The following is a 21,143-nucleotide window of genomic DNA, read 5'->3' as shown; positions in this document are numbered from 1 at the left end:
AGTTGGTGCAGGGTATGTAAATAACACTAAAAACTTAATTTACAGTTTCTTCACTTTGCACATTTTCCTCACTTTGGTGCAAATTTACTTTGGTACATACGGTGCTACTATACCGCACTAGTGCAATAATTAGCACATTACGTAACTATGTCGAAAACTTAAAGGGCCATATTATAATATATATGCTTTAAAACGTTGTACGATACATGTGCGAATAGGTAATTCGCAACTCGCGTGTCGATTTAAACTCCTCCCTTTGGTCGTGTTTTCAATTTATTGAAACTCGTTGCAAATTTTCTACTTTTCGCATTTATAACATGATTTTCTATCACTGAACAATTAGTAGAAACACAAGTTTTCACACTTTTCTGTAACTGGTTGTTCAAGGAAAGCTCAAAAAACGCATTCATTCCAAAAGCAATTACCCCTATCTTGAACTCCGCTATCTTAGTTTCGATAAATATTGAGATCATATTTCAGAGACGAACACTGCACTGCGACCCACGGTGAATGTGTGCATGTGTGCTGTTTGTGGCCACAGAATGAGCGATCGGTTCATATTACATATACGCGGTGTATCACGAGGGACCCCAAAGATTTGAACCACGCATTTCTGAGGCCATTAGAAGGAAAGAATGTTATTTGAGTTTAGGTGAATACCGTCAAAAAATTATATTTTTTTTCCTTTTTTCGTTTTATAATTGACCTACATACAAATCAAAGGTTATTAGTGAACTTCTCGCTTTATGAATTTTTACTATTTCTTCTTTAAACCTAGTTTTTGAAAGTGTTATAATTTAAGCACAGGTCCGCTCGAGCATGGAATACTGCTGCCACGCTATGGGACGGTTCCGCCAAATATCAGCTGGCGGCCTTGGACTCGATAGAGCGCCGGGCTCATAGACTTTTTGGCGATGACCCATCTATCAAGTCAAAATTACAGAGCCTTGAGCATCGCCGTCGAGTTGCTAGTCTATCGGTGTTCTATCGGATACATTTCGGATAATAACCCTCCCTGTTGACCTCCCCTCGTTGACCTCTGGCAACCTTACTCACCGGCAGGAACACAACACTATGAGTAGGGTCTAGTGTTATTTGGCTGCGGTTTTCTATAAGGCGGAGGTACTTCCCCAGTTGGGCTCTGCTCTAGATCTGGAATGACATCCGCTGTGCTGTGCCCTACCACACAAAGCGAGATGACATTCACATTCACAGTACCCATACCTCTCTTGTGGACGTAGTTTAAGGACGTACCCGGGTCGAAATTTGACCCAACTAACAAACTTACAAATTTCATATATTCAACATTAAAAGTCATGTGCATTACAAAAGATGTTAGTTGGATGTAGTCAGTACATGACACCCGGGTAGGGCGCATAATGTTAGTACTTATGAGGTACCTAATTACCTACTTATATACTATAGTACTTATAAATTCATGCATATCTAATTTAACATCTTTACAATATGATAAGAAGCTAATAATTAAATGTCATATTCGCTTATCAACGTTTATTAACAGTAGGGCTAAGATGGTTGGCTCTTTACCATTTGTCACCATGCCTGTCACATTCTAACAAGTATGTAAGCGCGAAAGTGACGGACATAGTGACAAGTGATAAAAATGGAACCATGCTGCCACTGCAGGACAAGTTAAATAAAACCATATAAAAAGGGAAATGCCTGTAGACGCAAATAAACAGTATGCCGAACAAAAGCAGTAGAAATTGTACAAATCTACACTTTGTTCCATTAGAAATATTGAAGGTTCATATTTCAAAACGAGGATGGTTTGCGGCGAACGTAGGTGCATTGGTGGAGCCACTAGATTAGCGATTAGTAAACGTACTAACGATAGGGTATAAATGAATAGTTTCTACTTTTCTAGTATCGTGAAATGACTATATTAAAAGATATAGTCGACGACCGGTTTGGCCTAGTGGGTAGTGACCCTGCCTACGAAGCTGATGGTCCTGGGTTCAAATCCTGGTAAGGGCATGTATTTTTGTGATGAGCATGGATATTTGTTCCTGAGTCATGGGTGTTTTCTATGTATTTAAGTATTTATAAATATTTATATATTATATATATCGTTGTCTAAGTACCCTCAACACAAGCCTTATTGAGCTTACTGTGGGACTTAGTCAATTTGTGTAATATGTCCTGTAATATTTATTTATTTTATTTTATTTATTTATAGTCGGACAGACACATTTGTCAGTAGAAAAAGGCGCGAATTTCAAATTTTCTATGGGATATATATATAACCCCTCGCGCCTATTTTTTTTTAATTTGCCGCTTTTTTCTGCTGACGGGAATGGCTTGACAGACTTTAACTATTTCGTTGTCATACAAAGAGTAATGTTAATATATAAGAATATTTATTTCGATTAACATTACTATACAATTTGTAGAATACACTATAAAACTTAAAACCTAAATCTAAAAATAAATAATACTAAACTTAAAATAAAATACTAAAAAATATCCCCCTGCGGCATGGTGCCGTAGATACTGGCAGCATTTTCTCGCTGTATTGCAAGACTAATTAGAACAAAATGTAGATATTAACTATAATGATGAGTCAAAATTGAACGTGCAGCTAAATAAATATATATTTTGGGGCAATTTTACACAAATCGCACTCCCTAAAAGACCGTGTACCTACTTAATCTTTCTGGTTTAGCCCAAAGCTTGACTGGTAGAGAATGTATTGTCAAATCATGTATTGTGCAATAAAGATTAAATAAATAAATAAGAATTCGACAATAAGTTACAAAACAACGAGGAGCAACAAGGGTGCGGAGAATTAGGGTCGGCACCGTGCATGTAATTACTCTGGAGTTGCAAGCGTACATATGCTACGGAGACTGCTTACCATCAGGCGAGCCGTATGCTTGTTTGCCACCGACGTAGTATTTAAAAAAAAAGCTGAATAAGGCTTGTGTTGTGGTTACTAGAAGAAAAATGTTGATGATTATAAAATCTATTTTAGGTCCTCCCTTGGAACTCAAACTGTCTTCATACCAAAATTCATCTGAATCGGTTTAGTGGTTTTCGTGATGAGGTAGCAGACAGACAAACAGAGTTGCTTTCACATTTGTAATAATAGTAGGAAATGCAAGCTTTCATATTCATATTTTATTGCGAATCATATCATATTCATATCATATTCATAGTTTATAAAGACATTGTTACCTCTGATGGCGAAAATATTTGTAATTTATTTAACAGCCACTTCCATTCTGTGTTTGAAGTTTATAACAGAAGTTCTACTGATACGGATAATTTGGATGCACCAACTAATCCCTTGATAGATATGAACTCTATTGAAATTAGTGAAGATATTGTAACACGATACCTCCAATCTGTTAATATTAATAAGGGTACAGGACCTGACGGAGTCCACCCACTTATTATTAAAAATTGTTCTACTTCCCTAACAGCTCCAATTACAATAATTTTCAGAAAATCTATCAAGGAAGGTTGTGTTCCGGCCATTTGGAAAAAAGCCTGGATAACTCCTGTGCCAAAGAGTCCGGTGAGCCGTAATATTGAAAAGTATCGACCTATATCTAAATTATGTCAGTTTAGCAAACTTCTAGAAAAAATAGTTACTGACCAATTAGCTGCTGTTGTGCGACACCATATAATACCCAATCAGCATGGGTTCTACAGAGGCCGTTCAGTTGATACAAATTTGTTAACCTTCACGAATGACATATTACAAGCTATGGATGATGGATTATCTGTGGACGCCGTGTATACCGATTTTTCCAAAGCATTTGACAAAATTTGTCACTATACCTTATTATGCAAGCTTTGGGAACTCGGTATACACGGTGATTTGTTTCGTTGGATTAAGTCATATGTAGAAAATCGCACACAGTCGGTGGTAGTATCAGGGTTTATCTCTCAAAGCAAATATATCAGCTCAGGCGTCCCCCAAGGCTCCCATTTGGGGCCTCTATTGTTTACGTTATATATAAACGATATCGTAAAATGTATATCCCACTCTCACGTTCTTCTTTATGCAGACGATGCAAAAATCTATAAAGTTATTCGTAATTCTTCTGATTGCGAACTGTTACAAAATGATCTATGTAATTTTGAGCGCTTCTGTAGAGAGAATAATTTGTTTTTAAACATAGAAAAATGTAATACAATTAGTTTTACTAGAAAAAAAACACCGTCTTACTTTAATTACAAATTATGTAACCAGGACCTGGTAAGAGTAGGGGAGATTCGTGATCTTGGGGTAGTCATTGACGAGAAATTATCATTTATACCTCATATCGATTCCATTTTAGCTAAGTCTTTTAAACAATTAGGTATGATCCTGCGAATTGGTAAACCTTTCAGGAATACATTAACACTTAAAATTCTTTATAACAGTTATGTACGAAGTCGGCTTGAGTTCGCATGTGCGGTTTGGAAACCCCATTACAGCATTCATATTGACAGGATAGAGCGATTGCAAAAAAAGTTCCTAAAATCCCTTGATTTTAAATGTGGTATTGAATACAAAGATTATGTGGAATCCTTAAACCGTCATAAAATGCAGTCACTAGAGTGTCGGAGAGACTGCGTTGATTCTGTTCTATTATTTAAAATAATAAATGGTTATATTGATGCCCCTAGCTTGTTGAAAGACATATGTATAAGAGTTCCAGGTAATAAAGAGCGCCGATGTCGTCCCAGATACAAGCATTTATTCTCCATTCCATGTAGTAGAACTAACTATTCTAAAAATATGTTTATTAAACGAGCATGTGCCCTCTATAATGATCATAACATTGTTAAAAATGTAGACATATTTAATTGTACCATAAGTTCATTGAAAACAGTATTCAAGACTAGTAGCATATAAATCTTAACGCGTATATAATAAGTATTATTATGTCATGTTTGTCGATACTTCATACTTATTCAAAAGTTGTTATAAATGTAGAACGTGTTTTACATTGTGCTTTTCACTGAGTGTTTTGTAAATCTGATTTCTCAAATTCTGTGTAACCTCTTACTATTTAGCTGAACCTAAACGTAGATAGGTACTTTTCGTGCTTCTATATAAAGATATGTTTAACAAACATGGAAACTATAGGTCTACATTAAGACAAGAAACTGTAATAATATTTTTTGTATGACCGTTTGTTTCATATTTAAATAAAATAAAAATAAAAAAAATATTTGTTTTAACTCTTATCTGTGAGAGAGCTTATTGTGACACTAGATCGATCTGCGTAATACTGTCTTATTATAATATATATCTTATTTTTAAAAGATAAATTTAGTACACTTTTAAAAATTTCATTCTTTTTTGACTAAAACTAAATGATGGTTGCGGAGCAATCGTAATCATGACGCAATACTAAAACTAAATGATGGCGGCGGAGTATGTATATACTCGAAGTCTTCCCTACTCACCCTGGAACGTCTGGAAATCGCTGAACTTAGCAAAGAGATGAACTTAGAAGCGTGTGCCACGGAATATGTTGGTCTAGGCTTGATAATCGTATGTATTTACAAACCTCCACCTCAATCGGGCCAAGAGAATAATTTTCTTGTATTTATCTCGAAATTGCATGAACTTTTGAACCATCCTACATTAAATCAATACAGAGTACTAATTTTAGGAGATTTTAACATTGACTTGTTAACTAAAACCAATGAGAAGAAAGTATTACTCGACTTAATCAAATCAGCAGGCATGAGATCATTAGTCAATTTTCCTACCAGAATTTGTAAAACAACACAAACATGCATAGATCATGCCTATACCAGCATTCCCGTAACGGACGTCTTATGTGTTAAACCGTATGAAATGTATGTATCAGATCACAAATGTATATTCGTATCGTTAGAAATTAAGAAGTTACTACAGTCTAATAGTGTTATTATAAAACGAGTTTTTTCGAGTATGAATGTTGATGAGTTCAATCGTAGCTTATTATTCTATAACTGGGACGCATTGTTACTTAAACACAAATGCCCTAATAAAACCTTTAATTCGGCATTGGATGTTATAATTCATTTTTTTAACATACACTTTCCCGTAAAAAAATATCCCGTAAAAAATGTATCAAAATCCTGGCTTAATGAAAGTGTTGTAGAAGCCCGAAAACGAATGCGCGAAACTAAAACTAAGATTTTATTGAACCTTTCATCAAATGATAACTGTGAATATAACGAACTAATTTCAGTCGAAAATAACTTCATCAACGAACTAGGTAAGGCACGCAGAGACTACGTAAATAAGTCAATAACAAATAGTAACAACATATGTCGGACGGCATGGCGAATAATCGCCTCAGAGACGGGTAAGTGCGATGGCAAACGTAATGCACTAGATATTTTAATAAACAAATCTGCCGGCCGGTCAGAGAAGCAGCGTGCAGCCGCAGCGGCTACTGGGCTAAACCGGTTCTATGTTGATGCGAATAAAAGTGTCAACACGCTAACCAACATTGTAACTGCGCTTTCCTATCTACGTACGTACATCGCTAGACACGCATACATTATTAGTATCGAACCATGTTCGCGGCAACAGATAATAAGAATCGCGCAAAAAATCAAACGTAAAGACTCGCAAGACATTAATGACATGACAACTAAATTTCTAGATATAATACCGCAGTTTTTTTACAATATACTATGCGACTTATTTAATAAATGCGTTGACTGTGGGGTTTACCCTGCGAGTTTAAAAAAGATAAAAGTACAGCCAATTTATAAAGGCAAGGGAGAAATGGATAACGTAAAACACTTTAGACCCATATCCCTAATCCCAATCTTTTCAAAAATATTTGAACGTGTGTTGAGCGATGTACTTATGTCGCACTTCAATAAAAACAGGTTAATGAACAAGCAACAATATGCTTACCAGCCAGGTAGATCGACTATCGACGCTGCCCGTGACGTAACGTCTAGAGTCACGAGTCATCTAGAGGCGAAACAGCAAGTCGCGGCCATATTTTGTGACCTCTCACGTGCCTTCGAACTGGTGCACCATCCACTCCTCTTGGCGAAGCTGGACCACTACGGTGTGACTGGTAACCTTCACCGCATGATCGCATCTTTTCTTGAAGGCCGTAAACAGCTAACATCTGTCAGGGGAGAACAATCGGAACTCCTGGAGCTGGGGGACAGCGCCGTGCCCCAAGGTTCTATAATGGGAAATAACCTTTTTCTCATCTTAATGAATGATCTCTCTGAAGCATCCAAAGAAGCTGAGTTCGTCCTCTTTGCCGATGACGGTTGTGTTATTGTGGCAGCCGAAAACTACGACCAACTTAAACTGAAACTGGGTAGAGTGATGGACCAGGTTGCAGCGTGGTTCGCAGCGAATGGTATGGCCCTAAATATCGAGAAAACCAATATCGTCCACTTCGGCCTACGTGGGGCAAGAGAGCACACCCTTAATATCACCTGCAATGGCCTACCGGTGCCGCAAGTGGACCAAGTCAAATATTTGGGGCTGACTATCGACTCAGGCCTATCGTGGGGACCGCACATCGATGCCCTGTGTGATCGCCTCGCTGCCGCCTGCTTCGCGCTCAGTAGACTGCGCCAAAGTTTACACGCCGACAACGTCAAAAAGGCCTACTTTGGATACTTCCACTCCATATTATCCTATGGTGTGGAGCTATGGGGTGATGCCGCTGACCGTGAAAGAGTTTTCAGATTACAAAAGCGCGCGATCCGCATAGTGGCCGGCGTCAGGTGGGATCATCCAGCCAAAGAGCTGTTCATAGGTTACAAAATCCTAACCTTACCTTCCCTTTACATCCTGGAGGTCGCAAAGCAGGTGAGATATAACTTGGAACAGTTCCAGTCTAACGCTCATGAACCCAAGTATCACCTCAGGCGTGGCCAGGAGCTCCGTGCTCCTCGTACGCGATTGGCTAAGGCTAAAAAGTGCCTCAACTACATCGGTCCGAAAATTTACAACCAAGTGCCCGATGACATAAAGGCTGCTAGAAACAATAACTTGTTTGTAACGAAACTGAAATCTTACTTAGTCTCTGCTGCCTACTATTCGTTGCACGATTTCATATAAGTATGTAATAAAATATGCAGTTAAACATCCATACTCGGACTCCAATACAAATTAATTATGCATGTGTTGTGATATACCTATAAACTATAATTTTTTTTAACCAAATTATTGTTTTATATGTAGAATAAATTATCATTGTAATTTGAATGTTGTGACGTGTAAAATTATTATTTTATAAATAAATAAATTAAATTAAATTAAATTAAATTAAATTAAATTAAATTAAATTAAAATAAAACATACAATTCTAGTAAGTCGGTATTTTGTCTAGAAGTTGGACCAAGTAGTGAAAATGTTATAAGTAATCTACTCACAAAGCCCTTTCCAGCCACATGACACATTTAAAAGAAAAAAGTAAAAAAAATGTACTGCCGACCATGGACCTAGAATACTAAGGACGTAGTTTCGCTAAAACGCAACTAGGATTCCATCATCCACCAATTTTCTAGTATTTACGCGTGACACACTCACATTGACAGTTATCTCTATGGCCTCATCCACCAATCTGCCGTCAGTCGAATTGAAACGTCATAAGTTAATCAATTAACACATTATCTTTCGTAAAATACGATATTAATCCATGATGTTGTACCTAAAGTGGAGGGCGATCTCACTTTTTTTGCCATACTAAATTGAACCTTATACCCGAGCTAGAAAGTTGTTCGTACCAAACTAGAGAAAATGTACTCAATTCGCCTAGGTCTACATTCGTGACACGCACACATTGAATCCTTCAGCCATTGCAGTGTCACAGCTGGTCGTCAGTTGCGCGGCCTCTGCCAAATTGTTCCTCTATGCTGCCGACTTTATGACGTGACAGTACCACCACCATTTTCGCGCTTGTCATCTCATATATTTGTATTCAAGACATCAAACTGAATACATTGATACCATATTCACCCATATCCGAGAATTGCAAGATGACATGAACGAAAAGTAGCCTAAAACCTGATTTACCAATATTCGCCGTTCTTATGGCCACTAAAGCGCCATGCGACTGCATACGGCTCGTCCAATATCGCAGGCAAATAAACAAGAATCCCTCTGTATAGCGGAACGCGCTGTTCAAGCGTCTCCCTGTATAGCGAACGCTGTTCAAGCCGTTTGCTGAATGTATAAACGAAAGACAACAGTATCGAGTGTCCAAAAGAGCATTTAGGGCATTCCAATACGTGTGTAATGTAAGTACACGACGCTACTTTTTACAAGCTTTTATTTTTTATTTTACTTTCACCTGACCGTTGTCTGTTTGTAATCAAATCTTGCAAGTTAAATTGGACCCACTTTCCGGTTTCCGATGAAGCTGAAAATTTGCATACGTATGTAAGTCGGGTGACAATGCAATATTATGGTACCATCGAGATGTTCTGATAATGGAGACAGGAGGTGGCCATAGGAACTCTGTGATAAAACAAGATAACCTAATTGTGTTTGGGGTTTTTAGAATTGTCTCGATGAGTATTAGTAACTTGCGGAAAGAAAAGTACAGTCAGCGATAAAAGCTTGTACCAAAAATTAAATTTTTGCCAAAACTTATTAATACTTCTTCGACGACCGGTTTGGCCTAGTGGGTAGTGACCCTGCCTACGAAGCTGATGGTCCCGGGTTCAAATCCTGGTAAGGGCATTTATTCGTGTGATGAGCATGGATATTTGTTCCTGAGTCATGGGTGTTTTCTATGTATTTAAGTATTTATAAATATTTATATATTATATATATCGTTGTCTAAGTACCCTCAACACAAGCCTTATTGAGCTTACTATGGGACTTAGTCAATTTGTGTAATAATGTCCTATAATATTTATTTATTTATTTAACTTCTGATAAAGTTACGAAGACGATATTTGGCATGTAAACATTTGATAAGTAATGTTTAAATTTAACGGGACATAATATATAAATATAGTTTTCGACAAAAAATACCTTTTTGTGGAATGCCCCGGAGTGCTTTCTTGGTTCAAGTTGTTCAAACAGTTCAAATTAGAAGGCTAAAAGTATTAAAAATATATTTAGAATGAAGATGGTAAATAAATTGTAAAGTGTACGTGTAAGTAAAGTGGTAGGCGCAAAGACTACGGTGGCTCTGGCATCTAGAGCGAATGGAAGGCGATCGGGCGGTGAAAAGAGCGATTGAGGGAAAACCGACAGCACGCCGCCTGGCTGGTCGACCAAGGTATCGATGGGCGGATGTGGTGGACACGGATCTGCGCGAGCTCCAGGTTGAAGACTGACGAGAAACTGCACAGGACCGGGATCAGTGGCGAGCAGTCGTGTTGGAGGCCAAAACACTTTACGTCGCTGCGCCAGAGTAAGTAAGTAAATATTACGGTAACAGAAGAATATTTGTTTTAAATAAGCTACAAGCACAATAATTTTTAAGAAAAAAAAAACCGACTTCAATGAGGGAGACCGGTGAAAGAAAGATTATTATATTATATTAAAAAATGTCTTGTAAATCTAATTTACTTAACAAACACAGCGAAGAGGACAAATTGCCAATCGTGAACTATGCGTCGTTGAAGAGTTCTATTCTGATCATCATCAGCAGTCCCACTTCATCAAATGTCACTTTTTTAAATGTAAATGCTTAATTTGTAAAAGAAAATACAAAAATCACTATATGTATGCCTTTAACATTTGAAGAGTTCCCTCGATTCCTCATGGATCCCATCATCAGAACTGAGTTTTGACAAAAACGGGACCAATCTGTATATATATATAGATTCAATCAAAAAAATAATTTTCGAAATCGGTCTAGAAATGACGGAGTTATGGAGTAACAAACATTAAAAAAAAAAAAACATACAACCGAATTGATAACCTCCTCTTTTGAAATCTTGAAGTCGGATAAAACTAGGTTTTAGTTGTAGATCTGTACCCCTAGTGTAAATAATTTCGATTTCGAAACGTGACGTACGCGTTTGCGTTTAGTCTCATTTTGTATGGGTTTTTGAACAGCGCGCCAAGCGGGACGTTTTGGAAAGTCAAAAATCTCATACAAAATGACACTTAACGCAAACGCGTACGTCACGTTTCGCTGTCGAAAATATTTACACTAGGGGTACTGAAGTCTGTGTATTCGGCAGTTTTTTAATTGGATTGAGAGCTTAAGATTGAGGTTAGCTGAGACCGCAGAGCTTCTAAGGCACACTTAGTCTCATATGTCTGTGTTTTGTCTGTGCTGTATTTTAATTGTGTGTTATTAAAACGCAAAGCGTTCTTTATGGGAAACAGTCTGCTATTCCTCCAGAGAGGTGCAGGGATGCGTGGCGAGGAATGTGTATGTTAAGGACCAATAGAATCACTGCATTTACCTGTCCTCACTCAGTGCCAAGCCTTGGCGACCCTCTACATCTCTAAGGATAATTTAATATCTTTATTATATTTTATCTCTGACACTTAGAGACTTATACATCTCTAAAGAATTTTAGTATTTTATGGTTTTATTTTTTTATCATAGTTTTTTTTGTGTAATTTGACATTTAGAGACAGTATACATCTCTAATAAAGTATTTATTATTTCATCGATTCGATATTTGTAAAAAAAATTTTTAATTTATTGTTTGTAAAAATGGACATGTAAAAGTGCCCCTGTTTGCTGAATAAATGTTTGATATTTGATATTTGTGAAGAGATCTAATACACATCTTTCGCTACGCATCCTCGCACATCTCCGGTGGGATCGCAGCCTTAATATTATTGATAACCTATTAGAAGGCCTATTATTCCGTAACTGAACTCCTGCCTGAATAGTTTTAAAATACAATCCAATGAATTTTTGACATTAATTGATATTGATATTTTATTTTATTTCTTATTTCTACAGATTTTTTTTACTCCTTACCTGTCTGTGTCATTATTAAATTAATATTTATAGTTTTAACATAAAATACTGTATCCCTTTACGGCCGGGAAAAATATTTTGCAAAGATTCATAAAAAATGCATGTGAACCGTTTTCAATTGTTATAAAATACGCGTATAAAATGTTTAAAAAAATACTAGTGTCCTTTATCATAAAAAAAATCGCGTGCACGAAAGTGACGTTCAGGAACTATCTGGAAATGCACGAACGTGCAAATTCATTTAGTTTTGTAAAATAATATGACTAAAACGCAACATTTTACAGAACAAAGCATGTGTACGCTGCACATGCACGTAGCAGAAGTAATCAGTATTCAATTTAGCATAATTATCACAATTTTCTTTAAGAATCCACATCTTAACGATTAAAGAATGATTAAAAACAATAATCAACAATTGTAAAGTACTCTCAATTCAACTACATCTAAAGGAAATGCTTGAAAAAAATATTTTGACGTGTAACGAACACGTTGCATTTAATACAACGAGTAATAGCCCTGCTGAAGCAGTCTGAAGCAGTCTGAAATTGGCGGGCTTTTGGAGATTTGGTATCGTCAAATTGTAGCATCATCTGAAACTTCACTCAGACGTCTCAGACATGCTTCACTACGTCGTTTTCTTGGTGGTTTAACCAACATTTCTAAGATTTTGAAGCGAAAATCGAGTAAATCCAGTAGTTCGCACCTAGGACGGCCTATCGTATCACAATCAATTTAGTATGCCCTCCATTTCATGCACTCACCAAGCTAATATCCATAAAATGAATATTGATTCATTCACATAAAAAAAAGAAAGAAAGAAAGAAAGAAAGAATTTAGTTTCAGTGTCCATCTCCTTGTTTAAAAAAAGGTATATCAACGCCTCCCATGGGTTTATTAGTTCATAACTATTTCTGAAGCTGTAACATACACGTATGACCGAATCTTTATCTTCCATCTCTTGACAACCTTAATGCTGATCGTTCCCGAGCAGTTAGACAGTAGGAAAACATATTTGTTGTCTTTCCTCCTAACTAGTGACACTAGGTCTGTCACCATCAGCAGACTCTCTTTAGATTTACATCGCATAGCATTGTCGCCTTTGAATGTCAAACTCGATCTGTCAGGAAACTCAGGAATTCGATTCACCATTACTCTACCCATGCTGTGTAAACCGCGTTGAGTTCTTCCATAATTTATATATTTGTAAAGATTATATGATGATATAAACAACTACTTTAGCGTCCTAAAGTAGCTGTTTATATTATCACTTCGTAACGTGACATTATGATCGAAACGTCAGGCCAAATAAGTGTACGCAATTTAATCCCGTTTTCGTTTAAAAATTATAAGAGATAAATTGTATTAGTTTAAATCGGCTGGAGTGGTACAAACGCGTTGTGGAGGCAAGATTTGTAATGAGACCTGCGGTGGCAGCATCCAACCATGCTGCCACCCCTGGTAATCCGCTCTCGTTGATAAGAGATAAAAACGACGACAAGGCGTTTCAGTACCATTTTTCACAAACCTCTCATGCCTGCGGTAAAACATGTCGGTCTACTCAGCCACCAAAACGGTGTCTCCAATCTCTAGTCTGCAATAGAAAAGGCCAATGATAACCTGTGTAACCCTGTGTATGCTGTAAGTGGACCAGCAGCATGGCTCCATCTGGTTGGAGTCCATCCAAAACTACAACTCCTCAAACCCAAGGGTATAAGAATACAAGGACGTGCTCTAACGACACTTGAGCATTTGCGCTATCGACCCTGAGCGTTGGGAGGAGCTTGATGGAAGAAGGTCATCTTTACGTTGTACCATCCATAACGGCGTTAAATCATTTGAAGTTAACCGCCTCACAGGCTAAGACATAAAACGCTAGTTACGGAAAGAGAGACCCAAGCCCTCCTACGTGTACACGTTCAACGCAGCTTGCCAACTTTATTGTCACATGTGCAATAGGGTATTCAGGAGCAAGTTCAGCCTAGCCAGTTATATTAGGGCTCACGATAGAGAATGTTCATAATGTTTATTTAGGGTCGCCGTCACCGAAAGCGATGAGGAGGACTATATAATAAAGTTGTCCTGTGTATGCTGTATGTTGACCAGCAGCAAGGCTCTACCTGGTTAGAGTCCAGCCCCCAAAACTCCAGCACCTCTTCAAACAGCGGCCCACAGACATTTCACTGTGGTGTGGCGTGGTACTTCGCCTTATAAGTAGATTGCGCAAAGAGGGTCATGATTTCCTTTCATATCGACCACCGAGACTGGAAGAGGCTCGCGAAACAACAAACACATTGTGAGGGGAACATTTGTGATAAGACTTGGTTCGCCGCACTCGCTGACAAAAGGCGAAAAAGGCGGTTCAATACCGTTTTCTGCAAACTTCTCTTGTCAGGCCTGCGGTAGCCCATGCCGGTCACGCATCGATCTATTAAGCCACCGAAAACGTCCCTCCGGTGTACATCATAAATCGTTTGCAATAGACAAGGCCAATAATGAACTGACCTGTGTATCTCTGTGTATGCTGTAAGTGGACCAGCAGCAGGGCTCCACCTGGTTGGAGTCCAGCCCCCAGAACTCCAGCTCCTCTTCAAACAGCGGCCCGCAGACATTTGTGGGGTAGTGGAGTTTGCCGGTCCTGGACAAGAAATAAGTTTTTATTTTAACCATTAATTCGACCCAATACATATAGGTTGCGAGTTCAAACCTCCTCCGTGCTCAATATTTACAAATATTACATTACAATGTATTTAAGAAAAAAACAAAGGGTGTCCGCTAATTGGCTATTTAAGAAAAAACCGGCCAAGTGCAAGTCGGACTCGCGCACGAAGGGTTCCGTACCATCTATAAAAACGGCAAATTACGTTTGTTGTATGGGAGGCCCCTTAAATATTTATTTTATTCTGTTTTTTAGTATTTGTTGTTATAGCGGCAACAGAAATACATCATCTGTTAAAATTTCGACTGTCTAACTATCACGGTTCATGAGATACAGCCTGGTGACAGACGGACGGACGGACAGCGGAGTCTTAGTAATAGGTAAAAACGGACAAGTGCGAGTCGGACTCGCCCACCGAGGGTTCCGTACTTTTTAGTATTTGTTGTTATAGCGGCAACAGAAATACATCATCTGTGAAAATTTTAACTGTCTAACTATCACGGTTCATGACATACAGTCTGGTGACAGACGGACGGACGGACGGATAGCGGAGTCTTAGTAATAGGTAATAAAAAGGGTGTCCGCTAAGTGGGATAGTGCTAGTGGCCCTTAAACGATGAAAACAGAGATATCTGATTTGTGGAGTCATGCGTGTCATATATTTTTGTGCCTTTTTTTCCTTTCTTCTTTATTTAATGTTTCTTTTTTCCTTTTTTGTGATTTTTAGGGTTCCGTAGCAAAATGGCAAAAAACGGAATCCTTATAGATTCTTCAAGTCCGTCTGTCTGTCCGTTTATGCCACAGCCACTTTTTTCCGAAACTATAAGAGCTATACTGTTCAAACTTGGTAAGTAGATGTATTCTATGAACCGCATTAAGATTTTTACACAAATATATTGGGGGTTAACCCATACGTGTGGGGTATCTATGGATAGGTCTTCAAAAATGTTATTGAGGTTTCTAATATCATTTTTTTCTAAACTGAATGATAAACCTAAAAAAATATATGATGTACATTACCATGCAAACTTCCACCGAAAATTGGTTTGAACGAGATCTAGTAAGTAGTATTTTTTTTAAAACGTCATAAAATTAAAAAAAAAATTTTTCATCAAACCCATACGTGTGGGGTATCCATAGGATAGGTCTTTAAAAATGATATTTAGGTTTCTAATATCATTTTTTTCTAAACTGAATAGTTTGCGCGAGAGACACTTCCAAAGTGGTAAAATGTGTGTCCCCCCCCTGTAACTTCTAAAATAACAGAATGAAAAATCTAAAAAAAATTATGATATACATTACCATGCAAACTTCCACCGAAAGTTGGTTTGAACGAGATCTAGTAAGTAGTTATACATTACCATGCAAACTTCCACCGAAAATTGGTTTGAACGAGATCTAGTAAGTAGTTTTTTTAATACGTCATAAATAATAAACCCTTCATGGGTGAGTCCGACTCGCACTTGGCCACTTTTTTTCAACGGAGCCCCGCCGTTCTATCGGAAAATGTTAAGGTGTAAATGCATGTTGCTGACCTTTATTATTATTAATGAATAGTATCTCCATAGGCAGCATGTTTCTCTTTTTCCTACTCTGTGTATTAACCCCTATAAACAACACATGATACGTTCATAAACCTACTTTTCTCATGTAATTTTATTATAAATCACAACTTTGAAACTTAATTTTAAATAGTGGAAATGTAATCATGTAACGTATCAACTTAAGCCTTTTTTCTACTAGGACTGCAAAATTGTGCGAAAGTTTCACTTGCAATAGGGAATTTTGCCCCTCGTCAATTTCCCGCTTAATTAGAAGGCGGACTGTACTTTCCTCATAACAGTTGTGTTAATTATTCAATATGACTGTAGGTGTACAGCTACGTTGTGGATTAAACTATTGACAGACAACGCATAGTTTGAACTGACATTTTGTATTTTGGGGTTTATTGTACTTAATGTAGTAAATTTTAGAAATGGCTAAACTTGTTGTTTAATCATTTCACCACAGCAACGCGAGAAATATACTTATTATCATATCATCATTTAAAAGTAAATTCTATCAGCCAACATGAGGAAACAACTCAAAATTGGCATCAAATTACTCAGATAAATTTCAACTTTCTCATCAGTTTTTGAACAATCGTCGCCCTTTCGCCGCCGCAAAGTCGCGTTCAGTTTTATGCCGTGTCGTACAGCTGCGTTCATGAGTCGTGACCCACAAATGGTCTAGCCGGAAGATCAGCGCTGACTTTTGGGTTAGCATTTATGCTGAGGCGGACCATTTCGTGGTAGGTAAACTATTTATTTATTCTATGTTTAAAAATGTCTTTCTTTTGTTATGCTATACTTTTGTATGTTATACTCGTAGTTTATCACGAATAAATGCGATGAATTTTGATTTCTGATTGATTTCTGAAGAGGGCCGTGTGAGCTGGTGTGGAAAAAAAAGCTATAAATACAACATAGTCATATCTTGTGAGGTTAATATACCTACATCAGTTTAAAGGCATATCCAGCATTATGTTCTAATAAGGAAAAAAAAAGGTAAGGTAAGGTCAAAAAAAAGTTTTGTGACGCGAAAAATATTTGGGCTTTGAACACCCATCCCCAGTTTCCATTAGGTATACTAAAACTTATTCCAAATCCTAAATATTGAATACACTTTACACTATTTATAGCGGAATTAATATTTCATGCTAATTAAGGCGAAGTAATGAATAAAGTAAAATTTATGGTACGTAATTTTTCCAGCCCTTAATTTCAATGAACTAAAACATTAATAACGTGGTATGCTTATAACGACATGTAGATGAATTTCACTGACAAAAATTTAAACAAAAATAACATTCATTCGAATATAATTCTTGCGACGTATATCTCCGCGTACAATATAAACATCAAAACTTTGCTGAAATAAATACACGTTGTAATAAATCATACACAAACAGGCGGTTATATAAACAATATTTTATTTGTGCTGTTTGACGGATTTCCTTTCGTTTTTTTGGTGATGCGATAAGCCATAGCCTTGATGTAATATAAATTTAATAGTAGTAGGTAGGTATATACAGTATGTTTATTAACTAAAACCATTTACTCATCCCGACCTTCCCGATGGGGTAGGCAGAGACCACGGATTTCCACTTGCTACGATCCTGACATACCTCTTTCGCTTCCTTCACTTTCATGACATTCCTCATACACGCTCGTCGGTTTAGGGTGCTCTTGACCTGGCCTTTCTTCAGGATTTCCCCGATTTGATCAGAGAAAGTCCGCCAAGTTCTACCCCTTCCAGCTCCCTCTTCTACTTCTCCCTTACTCGTATACACTCTCTTTGTTAACCTTCCATTTACTCAAACACGTAAATGTTTAGGTTAGACTGAGTAACTTTTACTATGGGACCAACCCCGAAATCACGAAATAACCTAGGTTATTCAGTGTGAGGTGAGGTTACTGTGTGTGAGGTTACTCATTTACGGGTTTGAGTTAATAGTTTTAGTTAATATACATACTGTATAATAATTATACTCAAAGTCAAAACAATCACTTATTTGAATGGTATATAAGCCTCGTGTTGATACATGGTTTTTCACGAGGTAGTACCCGAAAGATTTTAATAATGTATTCCTGATCTTATGTTGAGAGTCAAATGTCCTGTAAACTTTTTGGAATTAAAAAAAAAAGTTGTTACGTGTATGGGATGTATTCTAAATATTATATCCTCTTTTAATAGATGTAAATAATTAGCAAATAACGTTTCGTAAATACTAGGTCTACGTAAAAGAGTTAATATTCATTTTAAGTGACAGGTTTACTAACAAAATTTGATTTTCATGTACAAATACATTTAAAAAAAACTAACAAAATCAAACAAAAAAAAATATTTCGTGAAATTGTCCTAAATTCGTTAATTTTTTTCCTTGGTTAAAATCTTTCAAATTAAGCCCGCAAATTCGTCTGCGTGGAATGATGATGATGATTGATCAAAAAGCAGCCAAGTGCGAGTCGGACTCGCCCATTAAGGGTTCTGTACCATTTATGTCGTATTAAAAAAAAACTATTTACTATATCGTTTAAACCAATTTTCAGTGGAAGTTTGCATGGTAATGTACATCATATATATTTTTTTGATTTATCATTTAATTATTTTAGAAGTTACAGGGGGAGACAGACATTTTACCACTTTGGAAGTGTCTCTCGCGCATTCTATTCAGTTTAGAAAAAAATGATATTAGAAACTTCAATATCATTTTTGAAGACCTGTCCATAGATATCCGACACGTATGGGTTTGATGAAAAAAAAAAATTGAGTTTCAGTTCTAAGTATTGGGAACCCCCAAAATTTATTGTTTTTTGGTGTGAAAATCTTAATGCGGTTCACAGAATACATCTACTTACCAAGTTTCAACAGTATAGTTTTTATAGTTTCGGAAAAAAGTAGCTGTGACATACGGACGGAAAGACAGACATGACGAATCCATAAGGGTTCCTTTTTACGGCTACGGAACCCTAAAAACTGCCCTATATCCTTTGCCGTGTAGCCTCTACCTAACCTAACCTAATCGGTTCAGCGGTTTACGTTTTGGCTAAAAAAAATTAATACGTAAGTATAAGATGTACAAGACATAAATAAATCTAAAATTAAGGACCTTTTTTTCAAATGATTGATAAAACCATAAAAAGAAAAGATCCTTGCAATCTTATTTCATTGGCATGATCAAAAATCAGATCGACAGAAATGTCAAGTGTTATTTTTTTCTATAAAGTACAGTCAGTCGCGACAGCAAAGAATTTAATAACGCGCAATAAAATTTTCCTGTAATACGCACTGTGTTACGGGACTGCGACGTTTAGTATTTTTTTTTAATTCCACTACTGACATTGAATCAATAAAGAAATAAACAATAAATTATGTGCAAAAAAAGGTTTACAGGTTTTAATGTAAGTAAACAATAGTTTGTGTCACCTTTTCAGCTGTGTACAAACAGCATGTAAATTCATGAAGGCATCTTATAAATAATTACATTTTCAAACCTAACAACTATTTACAAACAACTTTATTAAAAATTATTAACCTTTTGAACGCCACGCCTATCGCACGCGGCGCGTAATCGTGAACCTTGTCGGTATTAGGCTGTAGCTGCGCGCGTATGACGTCTTTGGCGGTCAAAAAGTTAAATAATTGTTTACACATTTACACAGTCTGTTATTCCACGTTATTTAGAAAAATCTTGAGTACTACAGAAGCACCGATTAAGAAGCCAATTTCTAAGGGTTTGCTTAAATTGATTGCCTTCAAGAACTTTTATTTGAACTAGTAACTTGTTATAGATCATAATTAAATACTCATATTAAAAGATTTATTTTATATAAATGCTAGTCATACATCGTCGCTGATTGGGGAGATATTTATATATAAAACAAGTCTGAACGCTTTACGAAATAATATGGAAATCGCTTAACAAAAGTAATTTTTTTATTACATATGCATGCTAAAGGCGTGATGTTGAACTGTTTGAACAAAGGTCTACAACTCCTACATGTAGGAGCATTTGCAATTACACGTAAACATTCCTTTTTGAAGTTTGAATGCTCTTTCAACATTCACCAGAGCTACCCCATAGGATGAGGCCAAAGTTCAGAATGGATGCTACATGACCATGAATGGTAAGCTATAAGTGCAGCTTCAGAAGATACAGACTCGCGTAACTTTTTATTTTATTTTATTTATTAGGAGAACAAACAGAGTAAAATCTACATAAGGTTCTATTAAAACTAACTTACACATAAAACATGCATTTTCCTCCACGACAGTCCTCACCGAGATACACAGTCCAGTTCAGCTTACTTATTCTAATTATGATATGAATATCTATTTTCTATTGGCGCAAACTATTGGATGTTGGTAAACAAAAACAAATAAATTATAGCATCTTATGTGTAAAGGCTATATTTACAAATAATAATTAACAATACAAATACGGCAAATACAAAACGATCGAGCCGTGAACATATTGATTTTATATGTTCTTTTCCTTTCAATTTCAATTTTAATAATGTAATGTAGCAAAACTTTTCTGGTATGTTTTATTTTTTTGTTCCTTTTTTATGTGTGTTTTTTCTGTTTCGTTGGCGTATGTGCCGCCACTATCATAGTTTTACATCAGGTCCCCATTGAAAACCAGCGCCACGGATTGCCATGGCATTATGCTGAGTGGGGATCCTATTTTAGCGTCCAATGTTTTTTTTTTGTCTGTAACTCTGTATGTTCTTCTTATATATAATGTGTTTGTGTTGTGGCGTTAAATAAATGTATTTTTCTCCAATATGTTCGGAAATGTTCACCTTTTTGTAACAAACATAATACGGGAAGTTCTTCGTTATGGTCAAACTCAAATTAAAAAAAATCAAACCATTATTGTCGTGTTTTAGTGGGTGGAAAATTTATTACTGTATTGTTTTTTACTTTTTAAAAACATGTATCCTACTAAGAACTAAAAAAACGCATACAGTCAATTAATATAGCTGCGGGCCACGTCTACACGACCAGGTTAGCATCATTTCAAGCTCTAGGATAGAGTC

The 21,143-nt window shown here is 36.7% G+C and overlaps 1 protein-coding gene across 3 annotated transcripts in view; it reads right to left on the bottom strand.

Moving 5' to 3' along the window:
- LOC133526205 (potassium voltage-gated channel protein Shaw-like) overlaps positions 1–21,143 on the bottom strand; it is a 400,770-nt gene that overhangs the window by 344,043 nt on the left and 35,584 nt on the right. For all 3 annotated transcript variants that reach the window (XM_061862725.1, XM_061862724.1, XM_061862726.1), the window contains one exon: positions 14,406–14,538. In XM_061862725.1, the coding sequence (XP_061718709.1) occupies positions 14,406–14,538 (133 nt within the window). The remainder of the gene's footprint in view (positions 1–14,405; positions 14,539–21,143) is intronic.

Source organism: Cydia pomonella, chromosome 16, assembly GCF_033807575.1.
Source record: "Cydia pomonella isolate Wapato2018A chromosome 16, ilCydPomo1, whole genome shotgun sequence".
Classification (NCBI taxonomy): domain Eukaryota; kingdom Metazoa; phylum Arthropoda; class Insecta; order Lepidoptera; family Tortricidae; genus Cydia; species Cydia pomonella.
Note: the sequence above shows the minus strand (reverse complement) of the source record. Positions and strands in the feature narration are given on the sequence as shown.